General features: G+C 37.8%; 1 protein-coding gene across 1 annotated transcript in view; it reads left to right on the top strand.

Moving 5' to 3' along the window:
* Positions 1–26715, top strand: part of LOC150084448 (ATP-dependent RNA helicase DDX54) — a 366530-nt gene that overhangs the window by 27740 nt on the left and 312075 nt on the right. The window contains exon 3 of the mRNA XM_090376237.1: positions 20356–20426. Coding sequence (XP_090232363.1) covers positions 20356–20426 — 71 coding nt within the window. The remainder of the gene's footprint in view (positions 1–20355; positions 20427–26715) is intronic.

Raw genomic sequence — 26715 nt, 5'->3', positions numbered from 1 at the left:
AACGCCGAGGAATACTATCGGCTGACATAGCACATACGTGCGCATGACATGTCGGAGCCTTCCCGCTTTGATTAGAGCGTCAGTTATCATCTTTGTTATTGTTTGTAAGGTTCAGTTATCTGCTTATTTGCCCTTTAGCAATGAAAATATATTTTTTAATTATTCTGCTATATAATTTTAGCCACGAGCCGGCAGAATAGTGAGAAAGCTAATTAACTTAGACATTAAGAAAGAAATAATTTCTAAGCGAGAAAGTGGAAAAAGTGTAGTTGATCTAAGTGCTGAATATGGTATGGCTAAATCAACAATCAATATTTTAAAAAACAAGGAAGAAATAAAAAGTGAACAAGTTGCGAAGGGAATCTCTAGGTTAAGCAGTTCACGTTGTAATATCATGGAAAAGATGGTAACTCTTCTATTAGTGTGGATTAATGAAAACCAAATGGCAGGTGATAGTGTCAGTGAGGTGATTATTTGTGAAAAGTCCAAACAATTGCTTGAGCAACTTGGTGCTAAGGCTTCTAGTACAAGTACTGGTTCTGTGAAGCAGTTTTTTTTTCACCAAGGGGTGGTTTACAGGATTTAGGAAAAGGACTAGATTACACAATGTTGTGAGGTATGGTGAGACTGCCAGTGCAGATAGGGATGCTGCTGAGCAATGTTGTGAGAAATTTTAGAAAATAATTGTGGATGGAGGCTTTCTTTCGCAGCAGGTGTTTAACTGCAACAAAACTGGCCTTTTCTGGAAGAGAATGCCACGCAGAACATATATCACGAAGGAGGAGACCACTTTGTCTGGCCATAAGCCAACGAAAGACTGGCCTACATTGCTCTTTTGTGCCAATGCTTCGGGGGACTGCAAACCACTGCTCGTATACCATTCGGAGAACCCCAGAGTTTTTAAAAAATCAGGAAAAACCGCCTTGGAGTTTTGTGGTGTTCCAACCACGAAGCTTTGGTGACCAGGAGTCTTTTCTCCGACTGGGTGACCGAAGTGTTTGGCCCCACTGTCTGCTACTACCTTAGGGAGTTAGGCCGGGGTTCGAGCCCATCACCACCAAATACGGAGGATGCAGAAAGGTCAGGGAATAACCACTGCATATCCCGGAGCAATATGGCCTTAGTTGCTAATGCTCCTAAAAACCTAACAATAACCTTAGGGAGAAGGATCTTCCATTGTAGGTTCTTTTGGTCATGGACAGTGCTCCAGCCCACCCTCCTAATTTGATGGAAGAAATCCAAGATGAGTTCAGTTTTATCTAGGTTCACTTCTTGTTGCCTAATACGATACCTCTCCTCCAGCCTAAGGACCAGCAGGTGATCACAAATTTTAGAAAACTCTACACTAAGGCACTGTTCAGGAAATGTTTTGAGGTCACTTCTTCCAGTGATATGACTCTGAAGGACTTGGAAGGGTCACTTCAATTTAGTGGCTGCTGGTTTTCTAATTGTGGTTGCGTGGAAGGAGGTGTTAGGTGCTTGAATTCGGCTTGGAGGCCATTGTTGCCTGATGCTGTGGCTCCAAGGGACTTCAAAAGGCTTTCAACAGTTGGAGGAAGAGCCTGTTATGCAGGAAATTGTGTCTGGGCAGTTCCATGGGCCTGGAAATCAATGTGGAGGAATTGGTGGAGGACCACAGGAAGAAGCTATCATTTGAGGAGCTAGTAGAGCTTCACCAATGAAGAGGCAGAGGCACTGAAGAAGAGGAAAGCTTTCGGGACAAGGAAAACAGTCAGAGCATTCCAGCTGAGGACTTTAAAGAGATGTTCTCTTGCTGGAATAAACTGTCCAAACTTATAAAAGATTATCACCCGGATATTTCCACTATGGAAATGGGTTTTAATCATTTTAATGACACCTTGATGGCCCATTTTTGAAGTGTCCAAAAATCCAGGATAAAACAGTCAACCCTGGATTCATTCTTCAAAAACGTGGACAAATGCCCTCCAGCTGATGAACCTCCCACAGGACTGTCACCCAAGATGAGCAGGAACAATGACTCCTCTCCTTTCACCTCTGTGATTTTTTTTTATGATTTTTATTAGGGAAATTTTGTTTATATTTTCATTATGGAAAGATTGTTTATCCTTTTCATGTGCATTAGATTGTTTATGCTTTTTATTAGGGAAAGTTTGTTCATATTTTTCACTAAGGAAACATTATTTATGCTTTTCAAATTTTATGTACTGTGTATAAAAGTTAAATAAATTAATTTTATATTATTTTTACACATATTTTTTCTGTTTAAATTGTTGTATTGGATGGTAACTTTGCTCTAGACTGTGGTACTGGAACGGATTATCCCTAAATACATATATTTCAATGTATACTAGAACGAACAAGGTTCTAGAACCAATTATGTTCTTTTCTAGAATACCCCACTGTATTTATTTTGGGTATACGTTGTGTTTTGTGGTCACAAGCAATGGTATATCAGTCTGTCTAACAGGAGGCAAAATTAGGTAAGAAAATAAGATAGAAATAGGCACTTCTGCTCTTGAATAAACTAATAGCTCAGAGTGTGGAAAAAATTAATGGATGAAAGTGAACATTATACAAATATAAAGTTGGGTTATCCGGCAGCACATTTCCTCTCTGTTCTAGTAATGGCCCTGGACCTTGTAGATATATGTACCAGTAAAAAGATGCATGTATACAAAAATATAATAATCTTATACATAATATTTCTGTATTAATATATTCTAAAGCTAATCTTATCCTGTAGTATAATTTTATAATAATCTTACACTATATGTAACTGGCTGATATATGTGAAATGGAATCTCTTCAGGAAGCCATTCCATTTCAATATACACTGAGTGGACAGAAATCGTGGGATACCTACCTAGTAACAGGTAGGCCCACCTTTTGCCCGGATAAGGGCAGTCACTCGGTGAGGCATTGAGTCCACTAGTTCATGAAAGCGTTTCACAGGTATTTCCATTCATGCTTGCTGCATTGCTGTCCATTATTCTGTCATATTCCTGGATGGAGGATCCAAAGCTCAAAAGGACCTTTCCACAGCATCCCAAAGATGCTCCACAGGGTTCTTGTCTGGTGAAGGCGCCTCCGTAGCCAGGTGGGAAGGAGTAGCAGTGCATAGCACACGCTTCTTGATTAGACCGGGGTTCGAGCCCGTCACCACCAAATACGGAGGATGCGGAAAGGGGAATGACCACCGCATATCCCGGAGCAATATGGTCTTAGTTGCTAATGCTCCTAAAAATCAAATAACAATAACAATTGTCTAGTGAACAGGGAGGCCATTTCATGGTGGTAAAATCTGCGTAATTCTCTTTGAACCATGTTCTAGACACCACAGCTCTCTGAGGAGGCGCATAGTCCTGCTGGACGAGTCCATTGCCAAATTCAATGGAAACGTTTAAGCAGTTACTCTTGATATTTCAAAGGCTTTTGATAGTGTTTGGCATAAAGGTCTCCTAAATAAGCTTCCATCTTCTGGTTTACCAACTTTTTTTCTAATTGGGGGTATCCAGTTTTCTCTTTGACCACTCACTGTGGGTGATGGAAGACGGCATAACTTTCATCTTATAACTTCTTCACTAATGCATGTGTTCACCAAGGTTCAGTTCTTTTTCCCACTCTTTTCCTCTTGTATATTAATGAACTTTTTTTTTTCATTGACTGGAAATCCTATCCGTAGTTTTGCTAATGTTAGCACATTGCATTCCGCCTTCCAGTTTGAAAAACCTTGCCCTGCATAAACAGCTTCAAATTCTCATATATCCACTACCAATTACTTAAATTTTGATCTTCAGGTAATTCTACAGTTTGGCAAAGATAACTTAGTAAATTTCAATCCTTCTAAAACTCAGTCCTTTGTTATATTTTGCTGTAAAGATTCTTCTGCTCCTATAGAGCAGATTTCTGGAAAAGATCAAATATCTCTATTTAAGATTGTCACAGACATTCTCTCAGATATGCCAGACAAGCTGTACTTGCTACCTGCAACGCTGATGGAACTGAAATTTAGGTCACACTCAAGTCAAGTGAACCCAATTTCGGCTAAGTCCGGACAGTCTGTGGCAGCCAAATCCTCTGCTTGCACCTGCACGATGGTGGGACTGTTAGTAATCCTGGGTATAACCTCCATGCACAAGCACACGGTGGGTAACCACCCAGGTCTGAACCACCACATGGAGGAATGCTGCCCCTCTGTGTTACTAGGCAGTACTAGGTGGTAGATGACTCATCAACAGGTGCAATACCACCACTTTGCTTATTGGAGGTTTGAAGTGGTGGAACCCATGTTTAGTCTCCAGAGCTAAGTTCCGGTCAACCCTTCCCCATCTCTTCCATCATGCAGCATGATTGATGACTTTTGAGGTTATGATGAACATCGGGGTGAGATCCAATCTTCCTTACATTTCGAGGGTACAGCTCTAAAACGGTGTTTGCAGTCCGGCTGCTAGTTAGTACACCGGACCGAACCTATTGGTAACTCTCTAGGAGGCTTCCTGATTACCTAGTGTATAATCTTGCTACCTCTACTCTGCCAGATAATGACTGGAGGGAGTCCGAGTAGTGTGTATGCAGGGGGCATTGTCAAGGCCACATTATGTCAAGGATCTGGGTATATTTTTACCATGTGTACGCCATATCCAAAAATTTTATTACTTCATACAGCATGTCCCACCCACTTTTTCTTGATATTGAATACACCATGAATTGTCAAACTAATAGAGTAAGCTTATCTATGAAAAGATCTAAGCCTCCCAAACACTTCCTAATTCATTTCACAAATATATGTGGTCTCAATTCTAATCTCAATGATGTCCATTTCCACTTGCAGTTTGCCAAACCCCATGTACTTTTTCTGACAGAATCTCAGTTATCAGTTGGTTCAACTACTGCTCATCTCAGTTGCCCAAATTATTTGCTGTACGATTCCTTTCACCTCAAAGGTGGCACTTGTGCATATGTCCATTCCAATATTCCTTGTCAGAGACTTGGTAAAATTCATCTGTTGTCTCTACTGTTCTCCCAACTCCACTAAACACTTGGAGCTCTGACTTCCTCTCTTTGCAACTTGACTTTCTCCAGTCCAACTTTCCTAACAGTGAGGTAATTTTCTTTGGTGATTTTAATGTTCACAACTCCAGCTGGCTTCCGTTTTCTAGTCACACTGACCCAGCTGGTCGAGATGCTGAGGCTTCTGCAATTACTAACGACCTTGCACAGATTGTTCATTTACCTACAAGAATACTGGACAATCCTAACCATACGGTCAACACGCTTGATCTTTTTCTCACAAACAACCCTTCTAAGTACACGGTCAAAGTGAGATGTCCTTTAGACACCTCAGATCATAACTTGGTGATTGTCTCTTCTCCAATGGAGCCTTTATCTCATGGCTATTCACAACCTTGTATTGTTTGGCATTACAAGAATGCAAAATGGGATGACCTGCGAGATTTCTTTTCTTTTTTTCCTTGGTTGGATTACTGTTTCAAAACTTCTGATGTCAACGTTTGCTCAGATCGTGTCAGTGAAATTATTCTTGCAGAAATGGAATCCTTCATCCCACACTACACTTTAAAATCTCGTCCTTTATCTAAACCTTGGTTTTCCAATAAATGTGCTAAGGCTGTTCAAGAGAAGAACATTGCATATCGTAATTGGCTTGTTTCTAATTCTTCAGTTTCATTTTATGCCTACATCAAAGCTCACAACAATTGTAAAGCAGTTATTAATCAGTCCAAACTAGAGTTTGAACAGGCTAAGAGTAGAAAACTTCCTTCTTGCCCTAATGGTAGCTGAGCATTCTGGTCTCTTGCCAAAGCTATTGGCCGCAACCTTTTTCCCATCTCTGCTCCCACCTCTGTCCAAACCAGATGGTTCTGTTATCACTTAAGCCAAGATTAAAGCTGACCTGCTAGCATCCCATTTTTCTTCCAACTTTTGTATTAATGATCTTGGTAAAACACATCCCACCATTCCCAACACGCTCCATGCATTGCCTCCTGTGGTCTTCCATCAAAAGGATGTCAGAAGGATTTTGACGAATCTTGATGCTAAGAAAACTCCAGGTCCTGATGGTATTTCTCCACTTGTTCTCAAAATCTGTGCTCCTGAATTTACTCCTGTTCTTTGCCGCCTTTTTTTACTTTCTTATTCCAAAGGTGTTTTTCCTTCTGCTTGGAAATTTGCTGATATCCAGACAGTTCCTAAAAAGGGTTGACAAATCCCTCCCATCCAATTATCGTCCCAGTGCAATTACTTCTACTCTTTCTAAAGTAATGGAGAAATCAATTAACTGCCAACTCTTAAACTACCTAGAAACCTTCCATCTGATCAAAGATTGCCAGTATAGATTCCGTCAGTGTCGATCCACTGGTGATATTCTGGCTTATGTTACTCATTAATGGAAAAGTTCAGTGAAACACAAGCAGTTGCTCTTGACATCTGAAAGGCTTTTGATCGTGTATGGCATAAAGGTCTTCTACCCAAGCTTCTATCTTATGGTTTTCCAACTGTTTTTTATAATTGGTTATCCTGTGTTCTCTCTGATCGCTCACTGAGGGTAATGGTAGATGGCTTTGTCTTCTAACTTCTCCACTGATGCCGGTGTCCCCCATGGTTCAGTTCTTTCTCTCGCTCTTTTCCTCTTGTATATTAATGACCTTCTTCCATTGACTGGAAATCCTATCCATAGTTTTGCAAATGATAGCACATTGCATTCCACTTTCCATTTTGAGAAACCTTGTCCTGCTCAATCAGCTTAAACTTCTCGAAAATCTGCTACCAATTCCTTAAATGCCGATTTTCAGGTAATTCTCCAGTGGGGCAAAGACAACTTAGTTGATTTCAACCCTTCTAAAACTCAGTCTTGTCTTATATCTTGCGAAAAGGATTCTTCTGCTCCTATGCTTATCTTTAGTGATACTCCGATTTCTAGGCAAAATGATATATCTCTTTTGGGGATTACCCTGTCCTCTAATCTCTCTTGGCACAAGCACATTACAAATATTGCTTCTTCTGAATCTAAAAAAACTTGGTTTTCTCTTTTGCTCTCAGCGTTACTTTTCTTCCAAACAGCTGTTCACTCTTTACAAATCGCAAATCTATCCTACCATGGGATATTGTTCCCACAACTGTGGTGGTGCCCCCAAAACTTCTCTCAGGCTTCTTGATTCCATTCAGAAGAGGGCAGTTAGGTTAATTAATGACTCATCTCTAACAAAGTCTCCATTCGCTGTCTCATAGACGTACTGTTTCTGCTGCATGCCTCGTCTACAGATGCTTCCATGGGCACTGTTCTTCTGAATTGGGTTCTATAATTCCCGCTCTCTCTTTCAAAACGGTCCGCACACGTGCCGCCACCAGCCAACATCCATTTACTGTCCAACTTCAAACTCACAGAACCAACTTTTCATCTTGCTCGTTTATTTATTCAACTGCCGTTTTCTGGAACAATCTTTCTTCGTACGTATTTCCTGAAAATTAGTCTACAGATATTCAAGTCCAATGTCAACAAATATGTTCTTTCATCTTCTCAACCTCCAACCCAAGCACGGTAGTAAGTACTATAGAGGTTCTAATACCTCTCGTGTTTGGTGTTTACAGAAAAAAAAACAAAAACCGGGATTATCCTGACTTCTAATTTCTCTTGTCATGAACACATCACAAATACTGCTTCCTATGCAACCAAAAAAAAAATGGATTCTCTTTTGCTCTTGTTACTTGTCTTCTAAACTCTGTAGAAATCCATCCTAGCATGGCATATCGTTCCCACATCTGGAGCATTGCACCCATAACCTCTCTCAAGCTTCAAGAATTCATTGCTGTTCTTGACTCCAAAGAAGAGTGCACATAGGTAACATATGACATATCTTTTACAAAGTCTCTCCACTTCTGTCTCACATGTGTTCTGTTTCTGCTGCATATCTTTTTATAGATATTTCCGTCTCCCCCCACCCCACCTCAATCTCTCATCCAAATCAGTCCAAATGCGTGCTGCAACTAGTCAGCATTCTTTTTCTGTCCATCTTCGAACTTAGTGAAACAACATTTCTTCTTCTGCATTTATTCCTTTCATTTTCTGGAACAACCTTCATAATTTTCTGAAAATTAATTTACAGAAATTCAAGTCTAATGTCAACTGGTAGGTATCTTCTTTCATCTTCTCACCCTTTAACCCATGCATGGTATTAAGTACTATTGATTCTAATACCTGTTGTGTTTGGGTTTTCATAAAAAAAAAAGTGTGTGTGTAGTTATTATAGTAAAAGTTAATATGTACTATATAGATGCTGAATATGTGTATATAAACATTACAGTATACAGCAGCCCATAAGGCCAAAATAACTTATCAAGACTAAATTAGCCTATGTAGGTCTACAAGGCCATACCCTGGAAATAAACATATATAAATATATAATACAATAATGATTATGTAGCTAATTATTGATATATTGATACATTGAAAGGGAATTTTTCAAAGGCTAACCCTTTCAATATATCCCACCAATAATTAACAGAGTTATCTGTTTCTGATTGCTATCTGCCTGTTTAACTAAGTCCAATTCTTAAACTTAAACATAAGGCTTATTTGGTTATAATTTAGCAGCAAACAGGCAAGATAACTTTTAGGTCGACAGATATATTTGAAATGAATATATAGAAAATAAAGGCCAACTATAATATTCCATTTCTGTTGTAGTTTTATTTGTTTTATATTTATGCAAAAGAAAGCTACTGCTGACATAAGGAGAAAGGAAGTAGAGATAAGTATAGTAATAGTACCTTTATTTCCCTCTAATAGGTCTTGAGGTATGAAAAATTATGGTTAGATACTATCTAACCCTAATTTTTAAGGGTTAGATAGTATCTAACCCTAATTTTTCAGATACTATCTACAACACATCTATATACATTTACAAATCTACTACTACTGTACGATGTGCAGTAAGCGCCGGTCATTGTGATCACATTTGTGAATTGAATTTTAATTCTATTAAACAGTGTTCTAATCAGTGAAAATAGGAGGAATATTATCCACAGGCTATCAAAGTAAAGATATATTAAGCACAAATTTACCCTTTATTACCTTACCAGTTAAAAAAATTAAACGATACGTGAAAATTGGAAGAATATATGTGATAATTGGAATAATTAATACATACTATAATATGTACATACTAATTAGTTGACATTTATGGGTGGGAGTTAAAATTTAAAACAGTAGAACGATAAGAAATCAGTAACAAAGAACATGGCACACAAATTGCAAGTAACACGATAAGCTCAAGTGAGAACGGAGTAACGAGTTACGAAGCTTTAAAAATAGGAATGAAGAGAAGATTCTGAAGATTAATTTTTTTATATGATTGAAGATTCCATGGAAGTTTAAACACATTTCATCTTAATAACCCACAGAATCCCAGCTGTAGGTATTATCACAACTTCAATAAGATCAAGTTTACTATCCATTTATGATAGATTGCACTAACAGAAAAGCCCAATAAACAGGTGACTGCTAATTGTTTTATGGTTGTGACCTCCAGAAATCCAACCGAATCATGTGGTACGGTCAGAGACAATCATAGGGTAATCTCCAGTGCTGCGGTCTCCTTCCCCGATTAAACAGCATGTTGTCCCAATAAGCGAAGTGAACCCTGGCTATTTTCTCATTTGGGTTCTGTTTTTTAAGATTTGCCCCAAATAAACGACTGGCCCAAATAACCGGAATGCACTGTACTTGGATTTCATGCAAACTTTTGATACTGTTGCACATGGAAGATTACTGTACAAATTGGAGAGGTATGGCATTAAGGGTAAGTTGCTACAATGGATAAAGGGATGGTTGAGTGTGAGACAACAGAGTGGTAATCAGTGGACACTGCTCTTCGTGGACAAATGTTGTTAGTGGAGTTCCCCAGTGTTTGGTGTTGGGTTCATCGTTGTTTTGTATATTTATCAATGATATTGATGAAGGTATATACAGTGGAATCTCGTTAATACAAAGTTCACGGGACCTAAATTTTCACGTTTTGTAATAACGAGGCCCCCCCAAAAGTGTCAGAATTTTACCTTTTTTTTTGGTACATACTGTATATCTAAGAATAATAATATCACAAATTAATTTATAAAATAAACTAAAATAAAAACAAAAGCCTTGTTTAATAATACAGTAATAGGAATAACATATTTTTTAAAGATTTTATTTTATTTGCAAGATAAACTAAGAGGAAAGCAGTATTAACGGAAATGAAAATATTGTACGGTATATATTTTGATATATACAATATTTTAGGGCACCTCTGTAGCCAGGCGGGAAGGAGCAGCAGTGCGTAGCACACGCTTCTTGATTAGACCAGGGTTCGAGCCCGTCACCACCAAATACGGAAGATGCGGAAAGGTCAGGGAATGACTACCGCATATCCCGGAGCAATATGGCCGTAGTTGCTAATGCTCCTAAAAACCAAATAACAAACATAGAATATTTTAGTATCACAGTAAAAAGAATTACAATCTTAATATAAAAGGAGACATACAAACCATTAACTTTTTAATAAATTAATCTAATTTAAAGAAAGAATCCAATGTTGTTTGCAGGGTTTTTTTCGTATATGCAGTTTAAGTACAGCACAGACGTTATCAAATGCAATAGCTGTTTATTTATCAATGTTACTGCAAGCCAACACATTCTCTAGTATGTTCAATGCATATTGGGCATCTTTTTTAGATTGCAGTGTGTGCACTTTGCTGTAGCTGGTAACAAAAACACCATTTTGTTTGGTACCTAGCAGCTCTTCTGGCGTTGCTGTTGCCAGTGGTAGCAACTTCATCATCCACCTTCACAAACTCTTCAAATTCGTCAACAAAATCCATATGCTCCTTCAAATTCCTTCATTCCTCACTGTTGCTATCACATTCGTCTGCTGGACCATGTTTTTCGATGATGTTCTCTCCAAAGCCACTCTTTCTGAAGCAGTTGATTATTACACTTGATGTTATACTTTTCCAAGCAATAACAAGATTACGTATAGTATCCAAGACATTCCAATTTTGCTGCAAATTGTTCCCTTTTATGTTGCGGATCAGGTACCTTATCAGGTGGGCTCTATATGCTCTCCCTTGAATATTGCCTTGATCCAGTGGTTGCATTAAACTGGTGATATTGGAGGATAAAAACAACAGCCGTATATTTGTCGACTTAAGTGTCTTGGCAGAATGTGCTGTACCACAGTCTAGAATCATCAGAATGTTCCTTTTTTCTGAAGCCATTCTTCTGTCCAATTTTGATAACCAAGACTGAAAAATTTTGACTGTAAGCCAAGCACTTCTATTGGCTTCATAATCACAGGGAAGTTGGTTAACTGCTTTAAAACATCTTGGCTTGGAAAACTTACCAATCACAAGTGGGTATAGTTTTGTACTGCCATCTGAATTGCAGCATAACAGAACAGTGAGTCTTTGTTTACTTAATTTTCCACCATGACAAGACTCTCTTCAAACAGTAAATGTTTTGTTTGGCAGCAAATTATAAAATAAACCTCCCTTGTCAAGATTAAAAATATCCTTTGCCTCATATTTTTCAAGGATTGACCATACAGAACACAACCAGTCTGTAGCCTTTTCTTTGTCGACTAATCCAGACTCACTGCAAACATTTCGCGAAACCAAGTTATTCCTGTTTTTAAATCTTTGGAGCCAGCCACTGCTGCATATGAAGTTGCTAATCCCATGTTGCTGAGTAGATAATTTGCCTTTTCTTGCAAAATGGGACCTGATATTGGCAAACTAGATGCACTCATTTGTTGGTACCACTCAGTTTTTTGTCAAGCTCCTCGTGTTTTGCATCACAAATTTGTTTCCTGTTTTTCATCGCTGTTGCAGTGTCAAGCACTTCAAGTCTTTTTCGGTTTTTCAGTATTGTAGGTAAAGGGATGTTGTATTTCTTTGCAATGTCCGTTTTGCTTCTTTCTATCCTATCAGCCTCTTGTATAATTTTTAGTTTAATTTCCAGGCTTAATTCTGTCTGTCTATGTTTTGTCGCTATAACACACTTGATAATATTTAATATAAACAAATTTTAAATTAATTTAAAGATGCAAGTTCCGAAAAAGATATCAGCTCAGATAAAATGGCACAAAAAATAGATTGCTGCATACGATAGCAAAAGACTCTTTGAACTGGGGTAACAATTGCAATTGACCTTATTCCCATGGAGAGAGAGGGAGTGCATGTAAACAACTTAGAAAAACTTTTTATTCTTTTGTTAATTTAACAACTCATCGTTCAGAAAGATGTTTTTCAGAGTTCACTTGATGTTGTAGCTACCATAAACTGCTTTTGTTTACGCAAAACTAATTTCTAACAAATCAGTGCCATCCTTTGGGAAGTTGGGAGCCAGGTGGGCTGGGGCCAATAATTGGACTGCTTTGCCAAGATTTGTATTAAACATACAAAATGACAATATTTATTTCTCATGGGGTGAAAAAGAACTTAATAATACATATTAACCGAATTTTGTAATAAAATATATTTACGTAGAAAAGCCTATCCTTTTGCCGGGGAATGGTATGTGCTTCATGTAAACGAGTACTTTGAATAAACCAAGTTTGTATTAATGAGATTTTACTGTATCAGGTTTAATGTCCAAGTTTTCAGATGATACAAAGGTTGGCAGGGTTGTTAATAACAGTAAAGACAGTATGCTACTCCAACTGGATCTAGATAAGTTGGGAAAATGGGCTGAGAAGTGTCAACTGAACTTTAACATTGACAAATGCAAAGTACTGCATATGAGTAGCAATAACCAAAGAGAAACATACCAACTCTGTGGTACTACATACAGGGAATTGGAAAGTGAAAAAGACCTGGGAGTAATTGTGCAGTCAAATATGAAGTTCACTGAGCAGTGCAGATGGGCTGCCAGGGCAGGTCATGGAGTCTTGTTAATGATATATAGGAATTTTGTTAGCAGGGACAGGGAGGTGATTATCCCGTTATACAAGGCAATGGTCAGGCCACACCTAGAGTACTGTGCACAGGTCTGGAGGCCTCATTTTAGGAAGGAGGATGTAGAGTTGCTAGAACGAGTACAAAGATGGGCAACAAGATTGGTATTGGGAACAAAGGGGCGCTCTTACCAAGAAAGGCTTAAGTTCTGCAAATTGCAGTGCCTGGAGAGTAGGCACCTGCGAGGTGATCTGATTGAGGTGTATAAGGCCTTGAATGGATTGAGCAAGCTGAATGCTGATGGGATTCTTCGTCTTGCTCAGACTAAGAACCTGAGGGGGCACAGTTTCAAACTGAGAAAAGATAGTTGTGGAATAGATGTGCAGAAATTTGCATTTAGCCAGTGGATAGTTGATTGGTGGAACAGGCTTCCATCTTTTGTTGTGGAAGCTAATAGCCTAAATAAATTTAAGGCTGAGCTGGACAGGCATTTGGAACGAATGGAGGGGTGAAATGAGAGCGTGTTTTTTTTTGGCTGATGCTGCATAAGCTTGCTTTCTTGCATCGTATGCCTCTACTAATGCTAATAACACTAACTTATATCGCAATGCAGTTATAAAATATAACACTAACTTATTTTTTAACACTAATATAAGTTAGTGTTATAAAAATGCAGCATTTTGCATGTCAATGAAAAATTACAATCTCAGCCCATCTGTCTAACTTTTCTAGATCCTTTGTCAATAGAATACCATCATTCGTCATTAACAGCCCTGCCAACTTTTTTGTATTATGTGCAAAGTTGAACATTAAGCCTGCAGTGACTTCATGAATATCATTGATAAATATAGATAAGAATAAAGGGCCCAACACCAAACCCTGGAAGACTCCACTAATAAGATTAGTCCACAAAGAGTATTGTTCATTGATTACCACACTCTGTGCCGACCGGGCTAGCCAGGTGGGTAAAAGTGCCTGCCTGGCAATCCCAAGGTCTCAGGTTCGAATCCCGCCTCGGGCTTGGATCAAAGTACTGCAAAAACCTTGGGAGGTGCATTATGGCCACAGAAGCCGATGCACCAACAACTACCAAAAAAAAAATAAAAATAAAAAACCACACTCTGTCCTCTCCCACTCAGCCATCCCTTTATCATTAACAGCCACTTGCCCATAATGCCATACTGCCCCAATTTATACAGTAGTCTTTTATGTGCAACAGTATCAAAAGCTTTTCTGAAATGAAAGATTTTTTAATATCAAAATTATTTTTTTGCATCCAGTTCTTTTGTGATCACATTGTAGCATCCAAGCAAATTTGTCAGCTGAATTTTCCCCTTAACAAACCCATGCTGTGTCTGAAGTGTAATTGTAACCTTGTATAGTTGATTATGCATTACTTCTTTTACCAGTGACTCCATTATTTTCTCTAGAACAGACGTTAAACTAACTGGCTTGTAATTATTTGTCACCCTTTATTATTTGTCACCCACTTTGCAAATTTGGGTTATTATCACACATCTGTGGTCTTTGGAGACCTCCCTTGAATCCAGGCATGATTTCATAATTAATGCAAAAGGTTTGCTTCCTTAGATGCATCCCTTAATATAATTGGATAGAACCCATCCAGCACAAGCACCTTTTGTATGTTTAACTTCAGCAATTTTTATTCCAATTTTCTCATTTATTACAAAATTCTTTAGCTCCCTGGTAGAGTTTGATAAAATTTGATAAGAGTAGAGTTTTAGTTTGATAAAATTCTGGCATCTCCTACGCTAAATTCCTCACGTGTGAATGTAGATGCAATCATCTGGTTAGCAACCAGAGCAGAATCATTAATCCTCAAACCGGAGCAGTTGAACTATCGATATGAAGTGGACCTGTGTGATTCATCTCCTTCCTTCTAGTTTTTACATAAGAAAGGAAGTCTTTGCTATTTTTCTTTGCATCTTTTACCAAAGGTTTCTCATCATCTTCCTTAGCTTGGCTATCTCCTTTATGACTGGATTCATGCTAATTTATATCTACTATTGGCTTCTCTATTACCTGATAATTTGTGTTCATCCCATGTATATTTCTTCTTGGCAGCAAGTCTCATTAGTTCATATGACTTCCATTTAGGTCTAAGCTTTGAACAGTATTTTTTATTTGATATGAAAAGCCTAGTAGCTTCTATGATTATTTACTTGAATGCTTCCTTTTTGGTGACTAACTTCCTGTTTCCAGGTGGAAAGTCTTCTTATCATCCACCTGCTTTATCTTCACCTGTTCCTCTTCTCATCTGTCTGCCCCACTCCCTTTTTCACTTTCCAGAATTTTTTCCTCCCGTGTGTTTTCACCCAGCAAACTGAGGCAATGCCCAGTGTTCGCCGCTGCCAGAGACCTTTCTCTTCTCTACTACACTCGGCCTATCTCTCTGGGGCAGAGGACGGGCAATGTAGGGTGCCACTAGGGCACTGCCATGAAATGACCAGAGCTACAACATATCAACACACCACAACACTGAATCTAATACCCTCTCTGGCCTTTACAGAGTTTGTATGGACCATGCTGTGACACAGAGAATACAAACGTAGAGTTGGAGGTGATCCCCAGTGCTGTTAGACAATCAACACTATGTTCTTTCTATACACATTGTACTCTCCACATTGAAATTCTGCATCCCTTATGTCTATGTGACACTGTATCTCTGATATTCCAACAATGTCTACTTTTGATGACTTGACCAACTTCAAATTCATCAAATTTATTTACTATCCACCTAACATTGGTGTATGTGCAAGTATACATGCACATTAACATTAGTAGTATGGCATATGATCAAGAAAGAAAGCTTATATAGCCTCAGCCAAAAAAAAAAAAAAAAAAACACACCCTTCTTATTTCACTCATCTATTCACTCCAAATGTTTGTCTAGTTCTGCCTTGAACTTGTTTAAGTTGCTGACCTCCACTACAACAGATGGAAGTTTGTTCCAATTATCAACCACCTGCTGGCTAAAGGCGAATTTCTGTGCATCCACTCTACAATTGTCTTTCCTCAATTTGAATTTATGCCCCCTCAGGTGAGTAATCGGAGCAAGAGGATGTGTTCTTACTCTTAGTTACTCTGACATTGCCTCTGTATTTACCTGTTTTAAGATGTCTTACATCAGGCCTAGAAATCCCCAGCATCTTGCTTTCCAGTCTGCTGCATGTTCCAATAGAAACAGTGCAGGAATCACTTTCAGCTCTGCTTGCTCCTATTGTTAATTTTTTTGCCCATGCAAGCTAGCAGTTTTCTGTCCCACCTATTGATGCCTCAATAGCATCATATTCTTGTATCATTTCTGTTTAAGTGCATTCTATCCCTGTAGAACAGTTTTCCTATTAACAAGCATGAATCATGCTGAGAAATGTACTCCTATCATGCCTTGAATTACAGACACTTAAATTCAGCCTAAATCGTGACTTTTCCTCAATGTTATCCTGTACTTGTTAAAGAAGTCAGCAGAGCTCCCTACCCTTAATGTCATTAGTGCCAACATGTACAACAATATCACCTTTTGTGCCCTTAAAATATGATATCTGCCCTACAATATCTTCAAATTCCGTCTCTGGCAGACATACCCTGGTCTTATTCCATCTCTCATTTTTTCACTATGTATTTCTTGTTTTTTTTTATGGAAACCCCAAACATGAAAGGTATCAAAATCTATAGTACTTAGTACCGTGCATGGGTTGAAAGTGAAGTATGGGGGGGGGGGGGAGACGCTCACAAACAATAGCTAACTTCAGGACCAGTGGATTCTGGCCTTGTGGTTGTCACTGTACTGCCTGATGCTCAAGTGTGAGCTCTAGCATTGAGTTGGGCTGCCGAGAGCTTGATGGGCCCTTTTAATACTTTCGAGGGCATTCACCCTACTCTCCAAGCTCTCATAAAAGCCCATTAACACCAAGTTTCCGCTTCATTTCTTAATACTCTCTGCACCGAGCACACACACAAAGATATCCTCCTTGGCTATATCATGTCTTTTTTCAGAAAGGTCCACAAACATTGCAACAGGACATTTCTTCGGGCCATGATTCGTAGGAGAACCACCCCTTCGGTTCCACCCCAAGCCACAACAGTACTCCTGCTCTAGTTTGGGGCATGATTTCTGTTTTTAGGTTAGGTTTGTTTAGGTTAAGTTCAGTATAATTGAAAGTACTACACTGAAGTAGAATATTTAAATGCAATAATAACACTACTCTTACTCACTAGCTCTGCAGCAATAATACATACTAGCCCATCAAGTTTGTTATATGTACTATGCTATACCGTTACCTTTGTAAAGTTATAAGTTTACCTTAATAGATAATAAAATTATCTAACTAACAACAATCTATGTGATTCAAACTATTGGGACACCTATTTACCACAATTAAAACACTAGATTTCTTCTACCCTGTATTCATGCCAAATCAAAGGTACTATGTATGTATGTTAAGATGTAACTTACAAAATCTCTAGCTAAATTTAAGAATAAAGTAACAAACATGACTAAGGCTATTACACATTTATTGAAGACAATTTAGGCGCCTCCGTAGCAAGCTTATGCAAAGGTGGGAAGGAGCAGCAGTTCGTAGCACACGCTTCTTGATTAGACCGGGGTTCAAGCCCGTCACCGCCAAATACGGAGGATGCGGAAAGGTCAGGTAATGACCACCGCATATCCCGGAGCAATATGGCCTTAGTTGCTAATGCTCTTAAAAAAAAAAAATAAGACAATTTAATATGTTAATTAAATCAAAAAGCCCATTAATCATGCCAAATCAAAGGTACTATGTATGTTAAGATGTAACCTACAAAATCTCTAGCTAAATTTAAGAATAAGGTAACAAACGTGACTAAGGCTATTACACATTTATTGAAAACAATTTAATATGTTAATTAAATCAAAAAGATGACAAAATTTTCCAAAAAAAACTTGCCATTCCCAGAAGCTCGGAATATTTAAATTTTGTAGTTCACAGTCTCGAATCTTGTTAGTCAGAAAGAACCCAGTGACCATAATGAATATAAGTAATAGATAGAAGAAATATTATTATTAGGGGCATATGACGGAAGGATGCAAGCTTATAAAGCATTAGCCAAAAAACCCTCCCACATCACTTGTACACTCCTTCCAATAACACTGAACAACAAATTTTGGGTTATATCTTGTTACGGGCACAAAAGTAAGTTTACTTTATAGATTTTGGGATTCTTAATATGAAAATATTGCTTAAAATGGCTCTTGTTTTATAAAAAATAGTAGTTCTTTATATTTATACAAGGTATTTTTTAATTTATATGGCAGTAAGATGTAGCTATGAACATACCTGTATCAAACATGGGTCCTTTTTGTCTTTCACTTGTATTCAGCTTCAGGAGTATCCATTTTCACCATCTAACAATAATTGGCTACCATGGTGGCACTCCATTTGCTTTTGTATCTTTGTTCCATTGCTGTGATGTCTTGATGGAAATGCTCACCATGTTTGTCACTGACAGCACCACAGTATGGCGGGAAGAAATCCAGGTGTGAGTGCAAGAAATGCATCTTCAACGACATGTTGCACCCCAGTTTTTTGTAAGAAGTAATGAGATCTTCCACAAGCTGCCTGTAGTTACAGCTCTAGCATTTCCTAGAAAACCAGTCGAAACATTTCGAAAGTATCCATGCTGATTTCTCGATATCGCTAAGAACACATTCGAATTGTTCATTTTTGAAAAGTTGCCTTATTTGTAGACCAATGAAGACACCTGCCGTAATCTTCTCTGTACTAAGCCTTGGGAATTTCTCTTAAAAGTATGTGAATGCAGTACTGTGCACTTCCAAAGCCTTCACGAAATTTTTAATGAGCTCCAGTTTGATGTGGAGTAGTGGAAGCAAAACTTTATTTGGATCTACCAGAGGTTCAAATGCTACCTTCTTCATTCCAGGTGTTAATGATTTTTGTTGAGGCAAACTCCTCTTCTTGTAGTGCATATCCTTGGCACAACCATCCCACTCACAGAGAAAGCAATAATATTTAATGTAACCCTTTTGTAGTCCTAATAAAATGGCTTTAAATCGCCACATATCTGCCACTTGTACTTTTGATAGTGTACACCTAAGAGGGTGCTCTCCGTGTTAGCCCGTATTTCTTTTTTATGGACATCATACTCAAGAGGTATTGAAGGCAGCTTATTTCATTCTAATGTCAGCCTTAAGGCTAATTTTAGAAGCATCTATAAATAGTTGCCATGCTTCAGGAACGTGCCTAATGTTCATAATCTGAACTTTGAATATCAGTTAATTTTAATTTGCATGTTAGATTTGCTTTGATCCACTGCAACTAAGAAAGGATTAGAAAACACTGACATATTGCTTCTTAACCTCACAGTGATCATGCACCAGTTTGTTGTAATGGGGAGGCTTGTGCTGCATCTGATAGGTGGGCAACTTTTTTTTTCCATTTAGTACCAGTCAGTTTCATCAGACAGTTTCAACACCAGTCTTCTTCCATTTATAAATCAAATCAACAATCATCAACCTGAGAATTATCAGTGTTGTTGATCCACTGCAACTAAGAAAGAATTAGAAAACACTGACATATTGCTTCTTAACCTTGCGGTGGTCATGCACCAGTTTGTTGTAATGGGGAGGATTGTGCTGTAACTGACAGGTGGCCAACTTTTTTTTTTTTTAGCTCCAGTCAGTTCAGCAGCAGGCTACTTCCATTTGTAGATCATATCAACAATAATCAACCTGGTGATCATCAGTGCTGTTGAAATGTCACATTCAGACCAATTGCTTATGCATCACCCTATTATCATTCTGCACTGGACATTTCTTTACTCCACCAATTGCGGCATCTTACATTCACAATTGTACTACTGTCTCGTCGAAGGCCTGTAAAGTGTCCAACACATGGTGCTTGGGTTGGATGGGGCCAACTATCAGTGGAGGGGTGTCTGGATATTCATGGTAGGAATGTTTTTATACACTGCCTTACCATTAATCTAAGGATGCTCTTATTATGATGGCTAACTACCTCTTTTGTGGCTTCTTGTAATATAATTGAATAGATTACTTTCGCCCCATCACTTTTAGCTGTGGCAGTTTCTTTTCCACCTACCTTTTTGTTATTTTAATATCATTTAACTTCCAATCAGCATTAGATGGACTTTTGTTAACACCATCCCTAAAAACTGATGTGTGAATATGGTTGCAAGATTATATTGACTGTATTATATTGTAGAGCTAGCTGGTACTGTTCTGATTTTCAGATGATAATCATTTGCTATAAAGCATATTTTTCTTGTTCCAATAATCTCTCTCTCTCTCCCTCTCTCTCTCTCCCTCTCTCTCTCTCTCTCCCCCCCCTCCCCCCTCTCTCTCTCTCACACACTATATCTATGTATAGAAATTTTCTTCTTTTTTAGGTTTAATATATCCAGTGTTGAAAGGTATATTAAGAAAAGGCTATAAACTTCCAACACCTATCCAAAGAAAGGTATAAAAATTGTTTGCCTGTGATTTTATAGATTAAAAGAAATATTTTCAGTGGTTAAACATAGAATCATTGGTTAAATTTATTACTATATTCACCACTTACAGGTTGGTGAATATGATAGTTACTTTTTCTTTTTTTCATTTTCTGTAATTTTTAATAAGAAAATTGACTTAAAAAAAAAAAAAAAAAAATATATATATATATATATACATACACATACACACACACACGAGGGCTGTTCCGAAAATACACGGACTGAGATCATTGCTCTGAGTCACTTAGGAGGAGGTTGGTATGGGTCTCCTTTTCGAAATAGTGTCCTTCACATTCTATACATACATCTTTCACAGCGGTTCACTAGCTTCTGAAACATGTGCTGCAGCCCCTTTTCTAAAAGGCATTGCAGGATAGCGAATGTGGCAGATTTAACTTCTTCATTTGTGTTAAATTTTTTTCCTCTGAACTCTTTTTTTGAGGCTTGGGAAAACCCAGAAATCGCATGGTGCGATGTCTGAGCTGTATGGAGGGTGGTCTAGTGGGTGACCACCAATTTTTGCTAAAGTCTGCATTGCTGATTGTGTGACATGTGGCCTAGCATTATCTTGAAGATAGAGCTTGGTATCTGGAAATTACCCTGATGATGTTACCAACAGCAAATTATAAATGGGAAGCATTCACGGAAGTAATTTTAGAAGATACTAGGCTTTTTGTTCCAACTAAGAAATACTGCTCTAGGTTCAGGCCCAAATGGATGTCAGATGAACTGAGACTCGTGGCAGAGAAGAAAAATGCATGGGATGCACATAAATTGTCAGGCGACACAGAAGCCAGTCTGTAATCAAGTCACAAAGGGGGTTAGGCAAGTGAAGGCAGATTATGAAACATCTTTGGCAAAGGATGCAAAGAAAACCAGCAAAGACTTTTTTACTTATATAAACTCTAAAAGGAAGGGGATGAATCAGATTGGTCCACTTGATATCACTGGTTTGACTGTAGATGATCATTCTCAGATAGCTGCCAAACTAAATGAGTATTTTGCATCTACATTCACACATGGGGAGTTATTCAAGGAGGGGAATGCCAGATGTTTATCAAACTCTGACAAGGAGCTAAGTGATTTTGTAATAACTGAGAGCAAAGTGGAGGAGAAATTGTTGAAGTTAAACATAAGGAAGGCACCTGAGGTGGATGGGATCTAGCCAGTTATATTAAAGGAAGCAGCAAAGGAAGTAAGCAAACACTTAGCCATAATTATGAAAGCTTCCTTGCTCTCGGCGGAAGTCCCCACGGACTGGATATGTGCAAATCTATCTCCAATTCACAAAGGGGGATCAAAGGGTGAGACAAGTAATTTACGGACCTGTTAGTTTGACTTCTGTTCCAGGGAAAATAATGGAGTCACTGGTTAAAGAAGCATTGCAGGATCATCTAGACAAGGCAGCAGTAATAATTCAGACACAGCATGGGTTTGTCAAGGGGAAGTCTTGACAATAGAGTGACCAGTTTGATTGGATACTATGATGTGGTCACAAAGGAACTGGATGCAAAAAATAATTTTGATATCATATATGTGGATTTCAGGAAAGCTTTTGATACTGTTGCACATGGAAGACTACTGTACAAATTGGAGCAGTATAGCATTAAGGGCAAGTTGCGACAATGGTTGAATGAGAGAAGACAGAGTGATGATCAGTCGGTACTGCTCTATGTGGACTAATGTTATTAGTGGTGTCCCTCAGGGTTCGGTATTGGGCCCATTGTCGTTTTGTATATTTATCAATGATATTGATGAAGGTATATCAAGTTTAATGTCAAAATTTGCAGATGATACAAAGTTTGGTAGGGTTGTTAATAACAGTAATGATAGTATGCTACTGCAACAGGATCTGGAAAAGTTGGGTAGATGGGCTGAGAAGTGGCAACTGAAGTTTAACATTGACAAATGCAAAGTACTGCATATGGGTAGCAGTAACTCCAGAGAAATGTACCAACTATGTGGTGTCACACTCAGGGTAGTGGAGAATGAGAGAGACCTGGAGGTAATTGTGCAGTCAAGGTATGAAGTTTTCTGAGCAGTGCAGACAGGCTGCCAGAGTAGTTCATAGGGTTTTGTCAATGATATACAGGAATTTTGTGAGCAGGGATAAGGAGGTGATGATCCCTTTGTATGAGGCAATGATCAGGCCATACCTTGAGTACTGCGTACAGGTCTACATTTTAGGAAGGATGTAGAGTTGCTAGAATGAGTACAGAGAAGGGCAGTAAGACTGGTGAATAGAACAAAAGGGTGCCCTTATGAAGAAAGGCTGAAGTTCTGCAAATTGCAGCTTTTGGAAACCAGGCACCTGTGAGGCAATCTGATTGGGTTGTATAAGGCCTTGAATGGATTGAGCCGGCTCAATGCTGACGGGATTCTTCCTCAGATTACAAACCTGAGGCGGCATAGATTCAAACTGAGGAAAGACAGTTGTAGAATAGATGTGCAGAAGTTTGCCTTTAGCTAGCAGGTAGTTGATTGCTGGAACAAACTTCCATCTGTTGTTATGGAAGTTGATAGCTTAAATAAATTCAAGGCAGAACTAGACAAACATTTGGAAAGAATGGCTCAGTGAAATGGGAATTTTTTTTATTTTATTTTATTTTTTTGGCTGATGCTGTATAAGCTTGCTTTCTTGCATCATGTGCCTCGGCTGATGCTAATAAGACATTCTGATTTGTTAATCCACTCTGTCTGTCTGTATAGTTGTATATATTATAGTCATCAAAGTCATTTGGCCTGTAATTTCTCATTTTTGTTTTTTTCAATACTTGTTACACCATGTTGATTCTACCTTACTCTGATTAAAAAGAAAAAAAGGGGTTCAAATTCTACATCTATATCAGAATGCCACTGTTTCTGATATACTTATAATTCCAGTGTTTGATGACTTATCTGCTACTTAAAAATCGTCAAATTTATTTACCATGCTATTAGCAATTTGTGTTCAGGAAAATCACAGGAAGCAATTGCAATGAATTTCCTATGTTGGAGACATGCCTTTCTTCAATGGTGAAAAATATTTTATTTATTTTTTATTGTTTCAGAATAATTCGAACATAGGAAAAGTATGCATGAGCCTTACAGTGAAGAAGATTAAAATTGTAAAGTGGCATGCAAAATTGAAATGCTGAAGAAGTTGTGAGCTAACCATAAAGCAAATTGTGAAGAAGTTTGAAGTGGATACAGTGCAAAATCTACCAAAACCTGCTAGACCTTGATCAATTTAAACATCTATTGATTCGGAATTTGTAAGAGTATTTCAAATGAAATTCAAAAAAAATCTCAAAGAAAGTCAAATTTTGGAACTTAAAATACTTAATACAAGCTGAAATAGAATCATAAAATGAACTTAAATACAAGATTTATCATTCCATGTTGCTACAAAGTTTGAATGAGAACCATCCAGATGGAGTTGCTGAATTGTTTTTGGCCATGAGTGTTATGAACCTATTTATTATCCACAAAACCCAGATATTAGTGATATCTGGGTTTTGTGGATTGATCAAGCAACATTTAAACTAAATTGACCTGTTAATTGCAATAACTGTGTTTATTACTTTCTTAATAACTCCTATTTATTCTCTAACAAGAATTTAAAACTTCTCGGCTTGAGAACTTGGACAGGACGTAATTTTGGATCTTTTTGTTTGGGGGAACCATGCCAGGAGAAAGTGACTTGAGACTGCTAAATGAAAAAAATCATTCCATTAATGCAATCTTTATCAATTTTCAGCATTGCTTTTTTATGTATTGGAATGATGTGTGTGATGTATGTATGTGATGGAGCACCAGATAATGGTGCAAAAATTGTCAGCAAATTCTTCAGTGAAAAGTTCCCAGATCAATGCAGGGTTTCATTAAACAATCACTGTATTCCCCAGATGTAACACTAAGATTACTTTTTGTGGAGATTCTTAAAGTATAAAGTATTCATTCATAGGCACTGGGCTCCACTGGAGCCTCAGTAGTTAGAGGATCTGAGAAATTTCCCCCTTATGTGTTGCTCTGTGTCCAAAAGCTTGCAATTTTGTAAAGACCACTTTTAGGTGAAGAAGTTCGTGGAAGACTGCAATAACCTTATTGAGGCCAGGAAATAATTCTGATTTTGAACTTCGTTGAAAACTGCTAGTATTACAGGACAGAAAATTGTTGCTAAAATGCTTTCAAGCTAGGTAACGTTGCAATAAACTATTAAACTTTGTTCATGGCACCACATCTGGTGCCATGAACTAAATAGCAGTGTCAAGAATCTGGCACGCTGCAAGGAAAGTGCAAGATGATAATTAAAGCTAGTGGTAGGCCATCAAAATGCTAATATCTGTTATAGAAGAATTAATGGTATCACAGACCATATTTGTTTGCTGCTGGTATATTTTTTCCTTTTTTTTTTTTTTTTTCATTATTAACATAATGTTTATTTAAAATGTTGGTTACAATGAAAACGCATTCATATGGCCTGCAGTATATTTTTGTGAAATAAATGTCTAAATAGTTTTTTCTTCAATTTATTTTCTTATCAATAAAATGCGTAATAATTTTACATTAGTGTATAAAAAATTTGCAGCTAAAGGAATTGTTATTTCAATTCTAATATCTTGTTTTGGGAGAAAATTTAGACTGATGCTATTTATGTGGCCAGAATGTATATAACATAACATAACATAATATATAAATATATAACATAATTAGAATCTAACTTCTCACATAAACAGATTCAATGTTAAAAGAATTTTTTTATGCGTGGGTATGACACTTACACCGTAGTCGAGTGGTCAGAAGCGGGAGTGCGGTAGCACCCGCTTTTTGAGTAGACCAGGGTTCAAGCCCCTGAATGCTAAATACAGTCAATCTGCCAACCCGCACTGGACCAGCATGGCAGATTATTGTCCATTTCTCTCAGCATGAATTGTTGAGGAGGCTTCCATCCTGCAGTGATTGATAATGGCTGCAGTTTACCTTTACCTTAAGGCACTTACATCATTTCTACTACCCAGGTAGTATGAGTGCATCATTTACTTCTCATATTGTGAATACCTTCACAACAAGTTTCCGAGGTATTGCACTGCTTTGAATAAGTAACGCTTCACCAGTGGAGAAGACTAATGTTACTTATTCTCGACAGATACCACCACCCAGATGCCACCATTTCGAAGCTTGTTGTATTACTCATCGGTGGGTGGGTATTTTTAGATTTAAACTACGCACACCATCAAGCACCTCTCATATTGTGGACTTCGTTACTGAGTTGTCACTATTGCAACAACAGGGTACCTGCCCACCCATCGATGAGTAAGCCAACAAGCTTCAAAGCAGTGCCATTTGAGTGGTGGTATTCACTGAGAATAAGTAGCATTAGTCTTCTCCACTGGTGAAGTGTTGCTTATTCAAAGCAGTGCAATACTTCGGCAACTCATTGTGAAGGTATTCGCAATATGAGATATAAGTAAACAATGCATTCATACTACCTGAGTAGTAGAAATGATGTAAGTGCCGTACCCATGTGTAAACAAACTCTTTCATACTCTTAGACATTTAGTCAAGAAATATTTTTAGATTCAATGTTATTAGTTATTTATTTACAACCAAAGCTCTTCATGAAAATAATTGCAAGAAGGGCTGCAAAGTATATTCTATGCAGTGTAATTTTCACAATGTTGAGGAGTAATTTCCTTTAATATCTGCCTAAAATTAAATAAAGGTTGAAAAATAAAAGTCTGAAATTTGGAGCTGATGGTGAATACTTGCTTTTAGGCTGAGCTGTAAATGAGAACATACCTCAAAAGTTTATCAGTATTTATTCCACCCACACACATACATATACATATATAACTGATGATAAATATAAAAATAAATTAATACATATGCCAGTAGTATGGGAAAACTGTAGAGCGAAAATTTAACATAAAAATTAAATCAACAGGGAGGGGGAAGGAAAAAGTAACAAGACTGAAACTGTAGCTGAAAGTCTCCAAATAATTAACTTAGAAATTCAATTAATAGTAAATCCATTTTAAAATATAAAGCCAATTATTTAATAATTTAGCGGCACCCCCCCTATAAGGTACCAGTTCCGAGAGACAGGACTAAACGAACTACTAACATAAAACAAAGTAACAGAATAATAGACTGACCATTATGCCCCATATCGACTAAGGACCATGAGGCCAATAATGGTCATGGAATCATTTTTATATTTATTATCGTTTATGTAATGGGTATCATGTGGAGGATGTGTATTTTGCTGCCTCT

Source organism: Mastigoproctus giganteus, chromosome 6 (genome assembly GCF_048544385.1).
Source record: "Mastigoproctus giganteus isolate SK-2022 chromosome 6, ASM4854438v1, whole genome shotgun sequence".
In the NCBI taxonomy this organism is placed as follows: Eukaryota; Metazoa; Arthropoda; class Arachnida; order Uropygi; family Thelyphonidae; genus Mastigoproctus; species Mastigoproctus giganteus.
The sequence above is the reverse complement of the archived record's forward strand: the minus strand, read 5'-3'. Positions and strand labels throughout refer to the sequence as shown.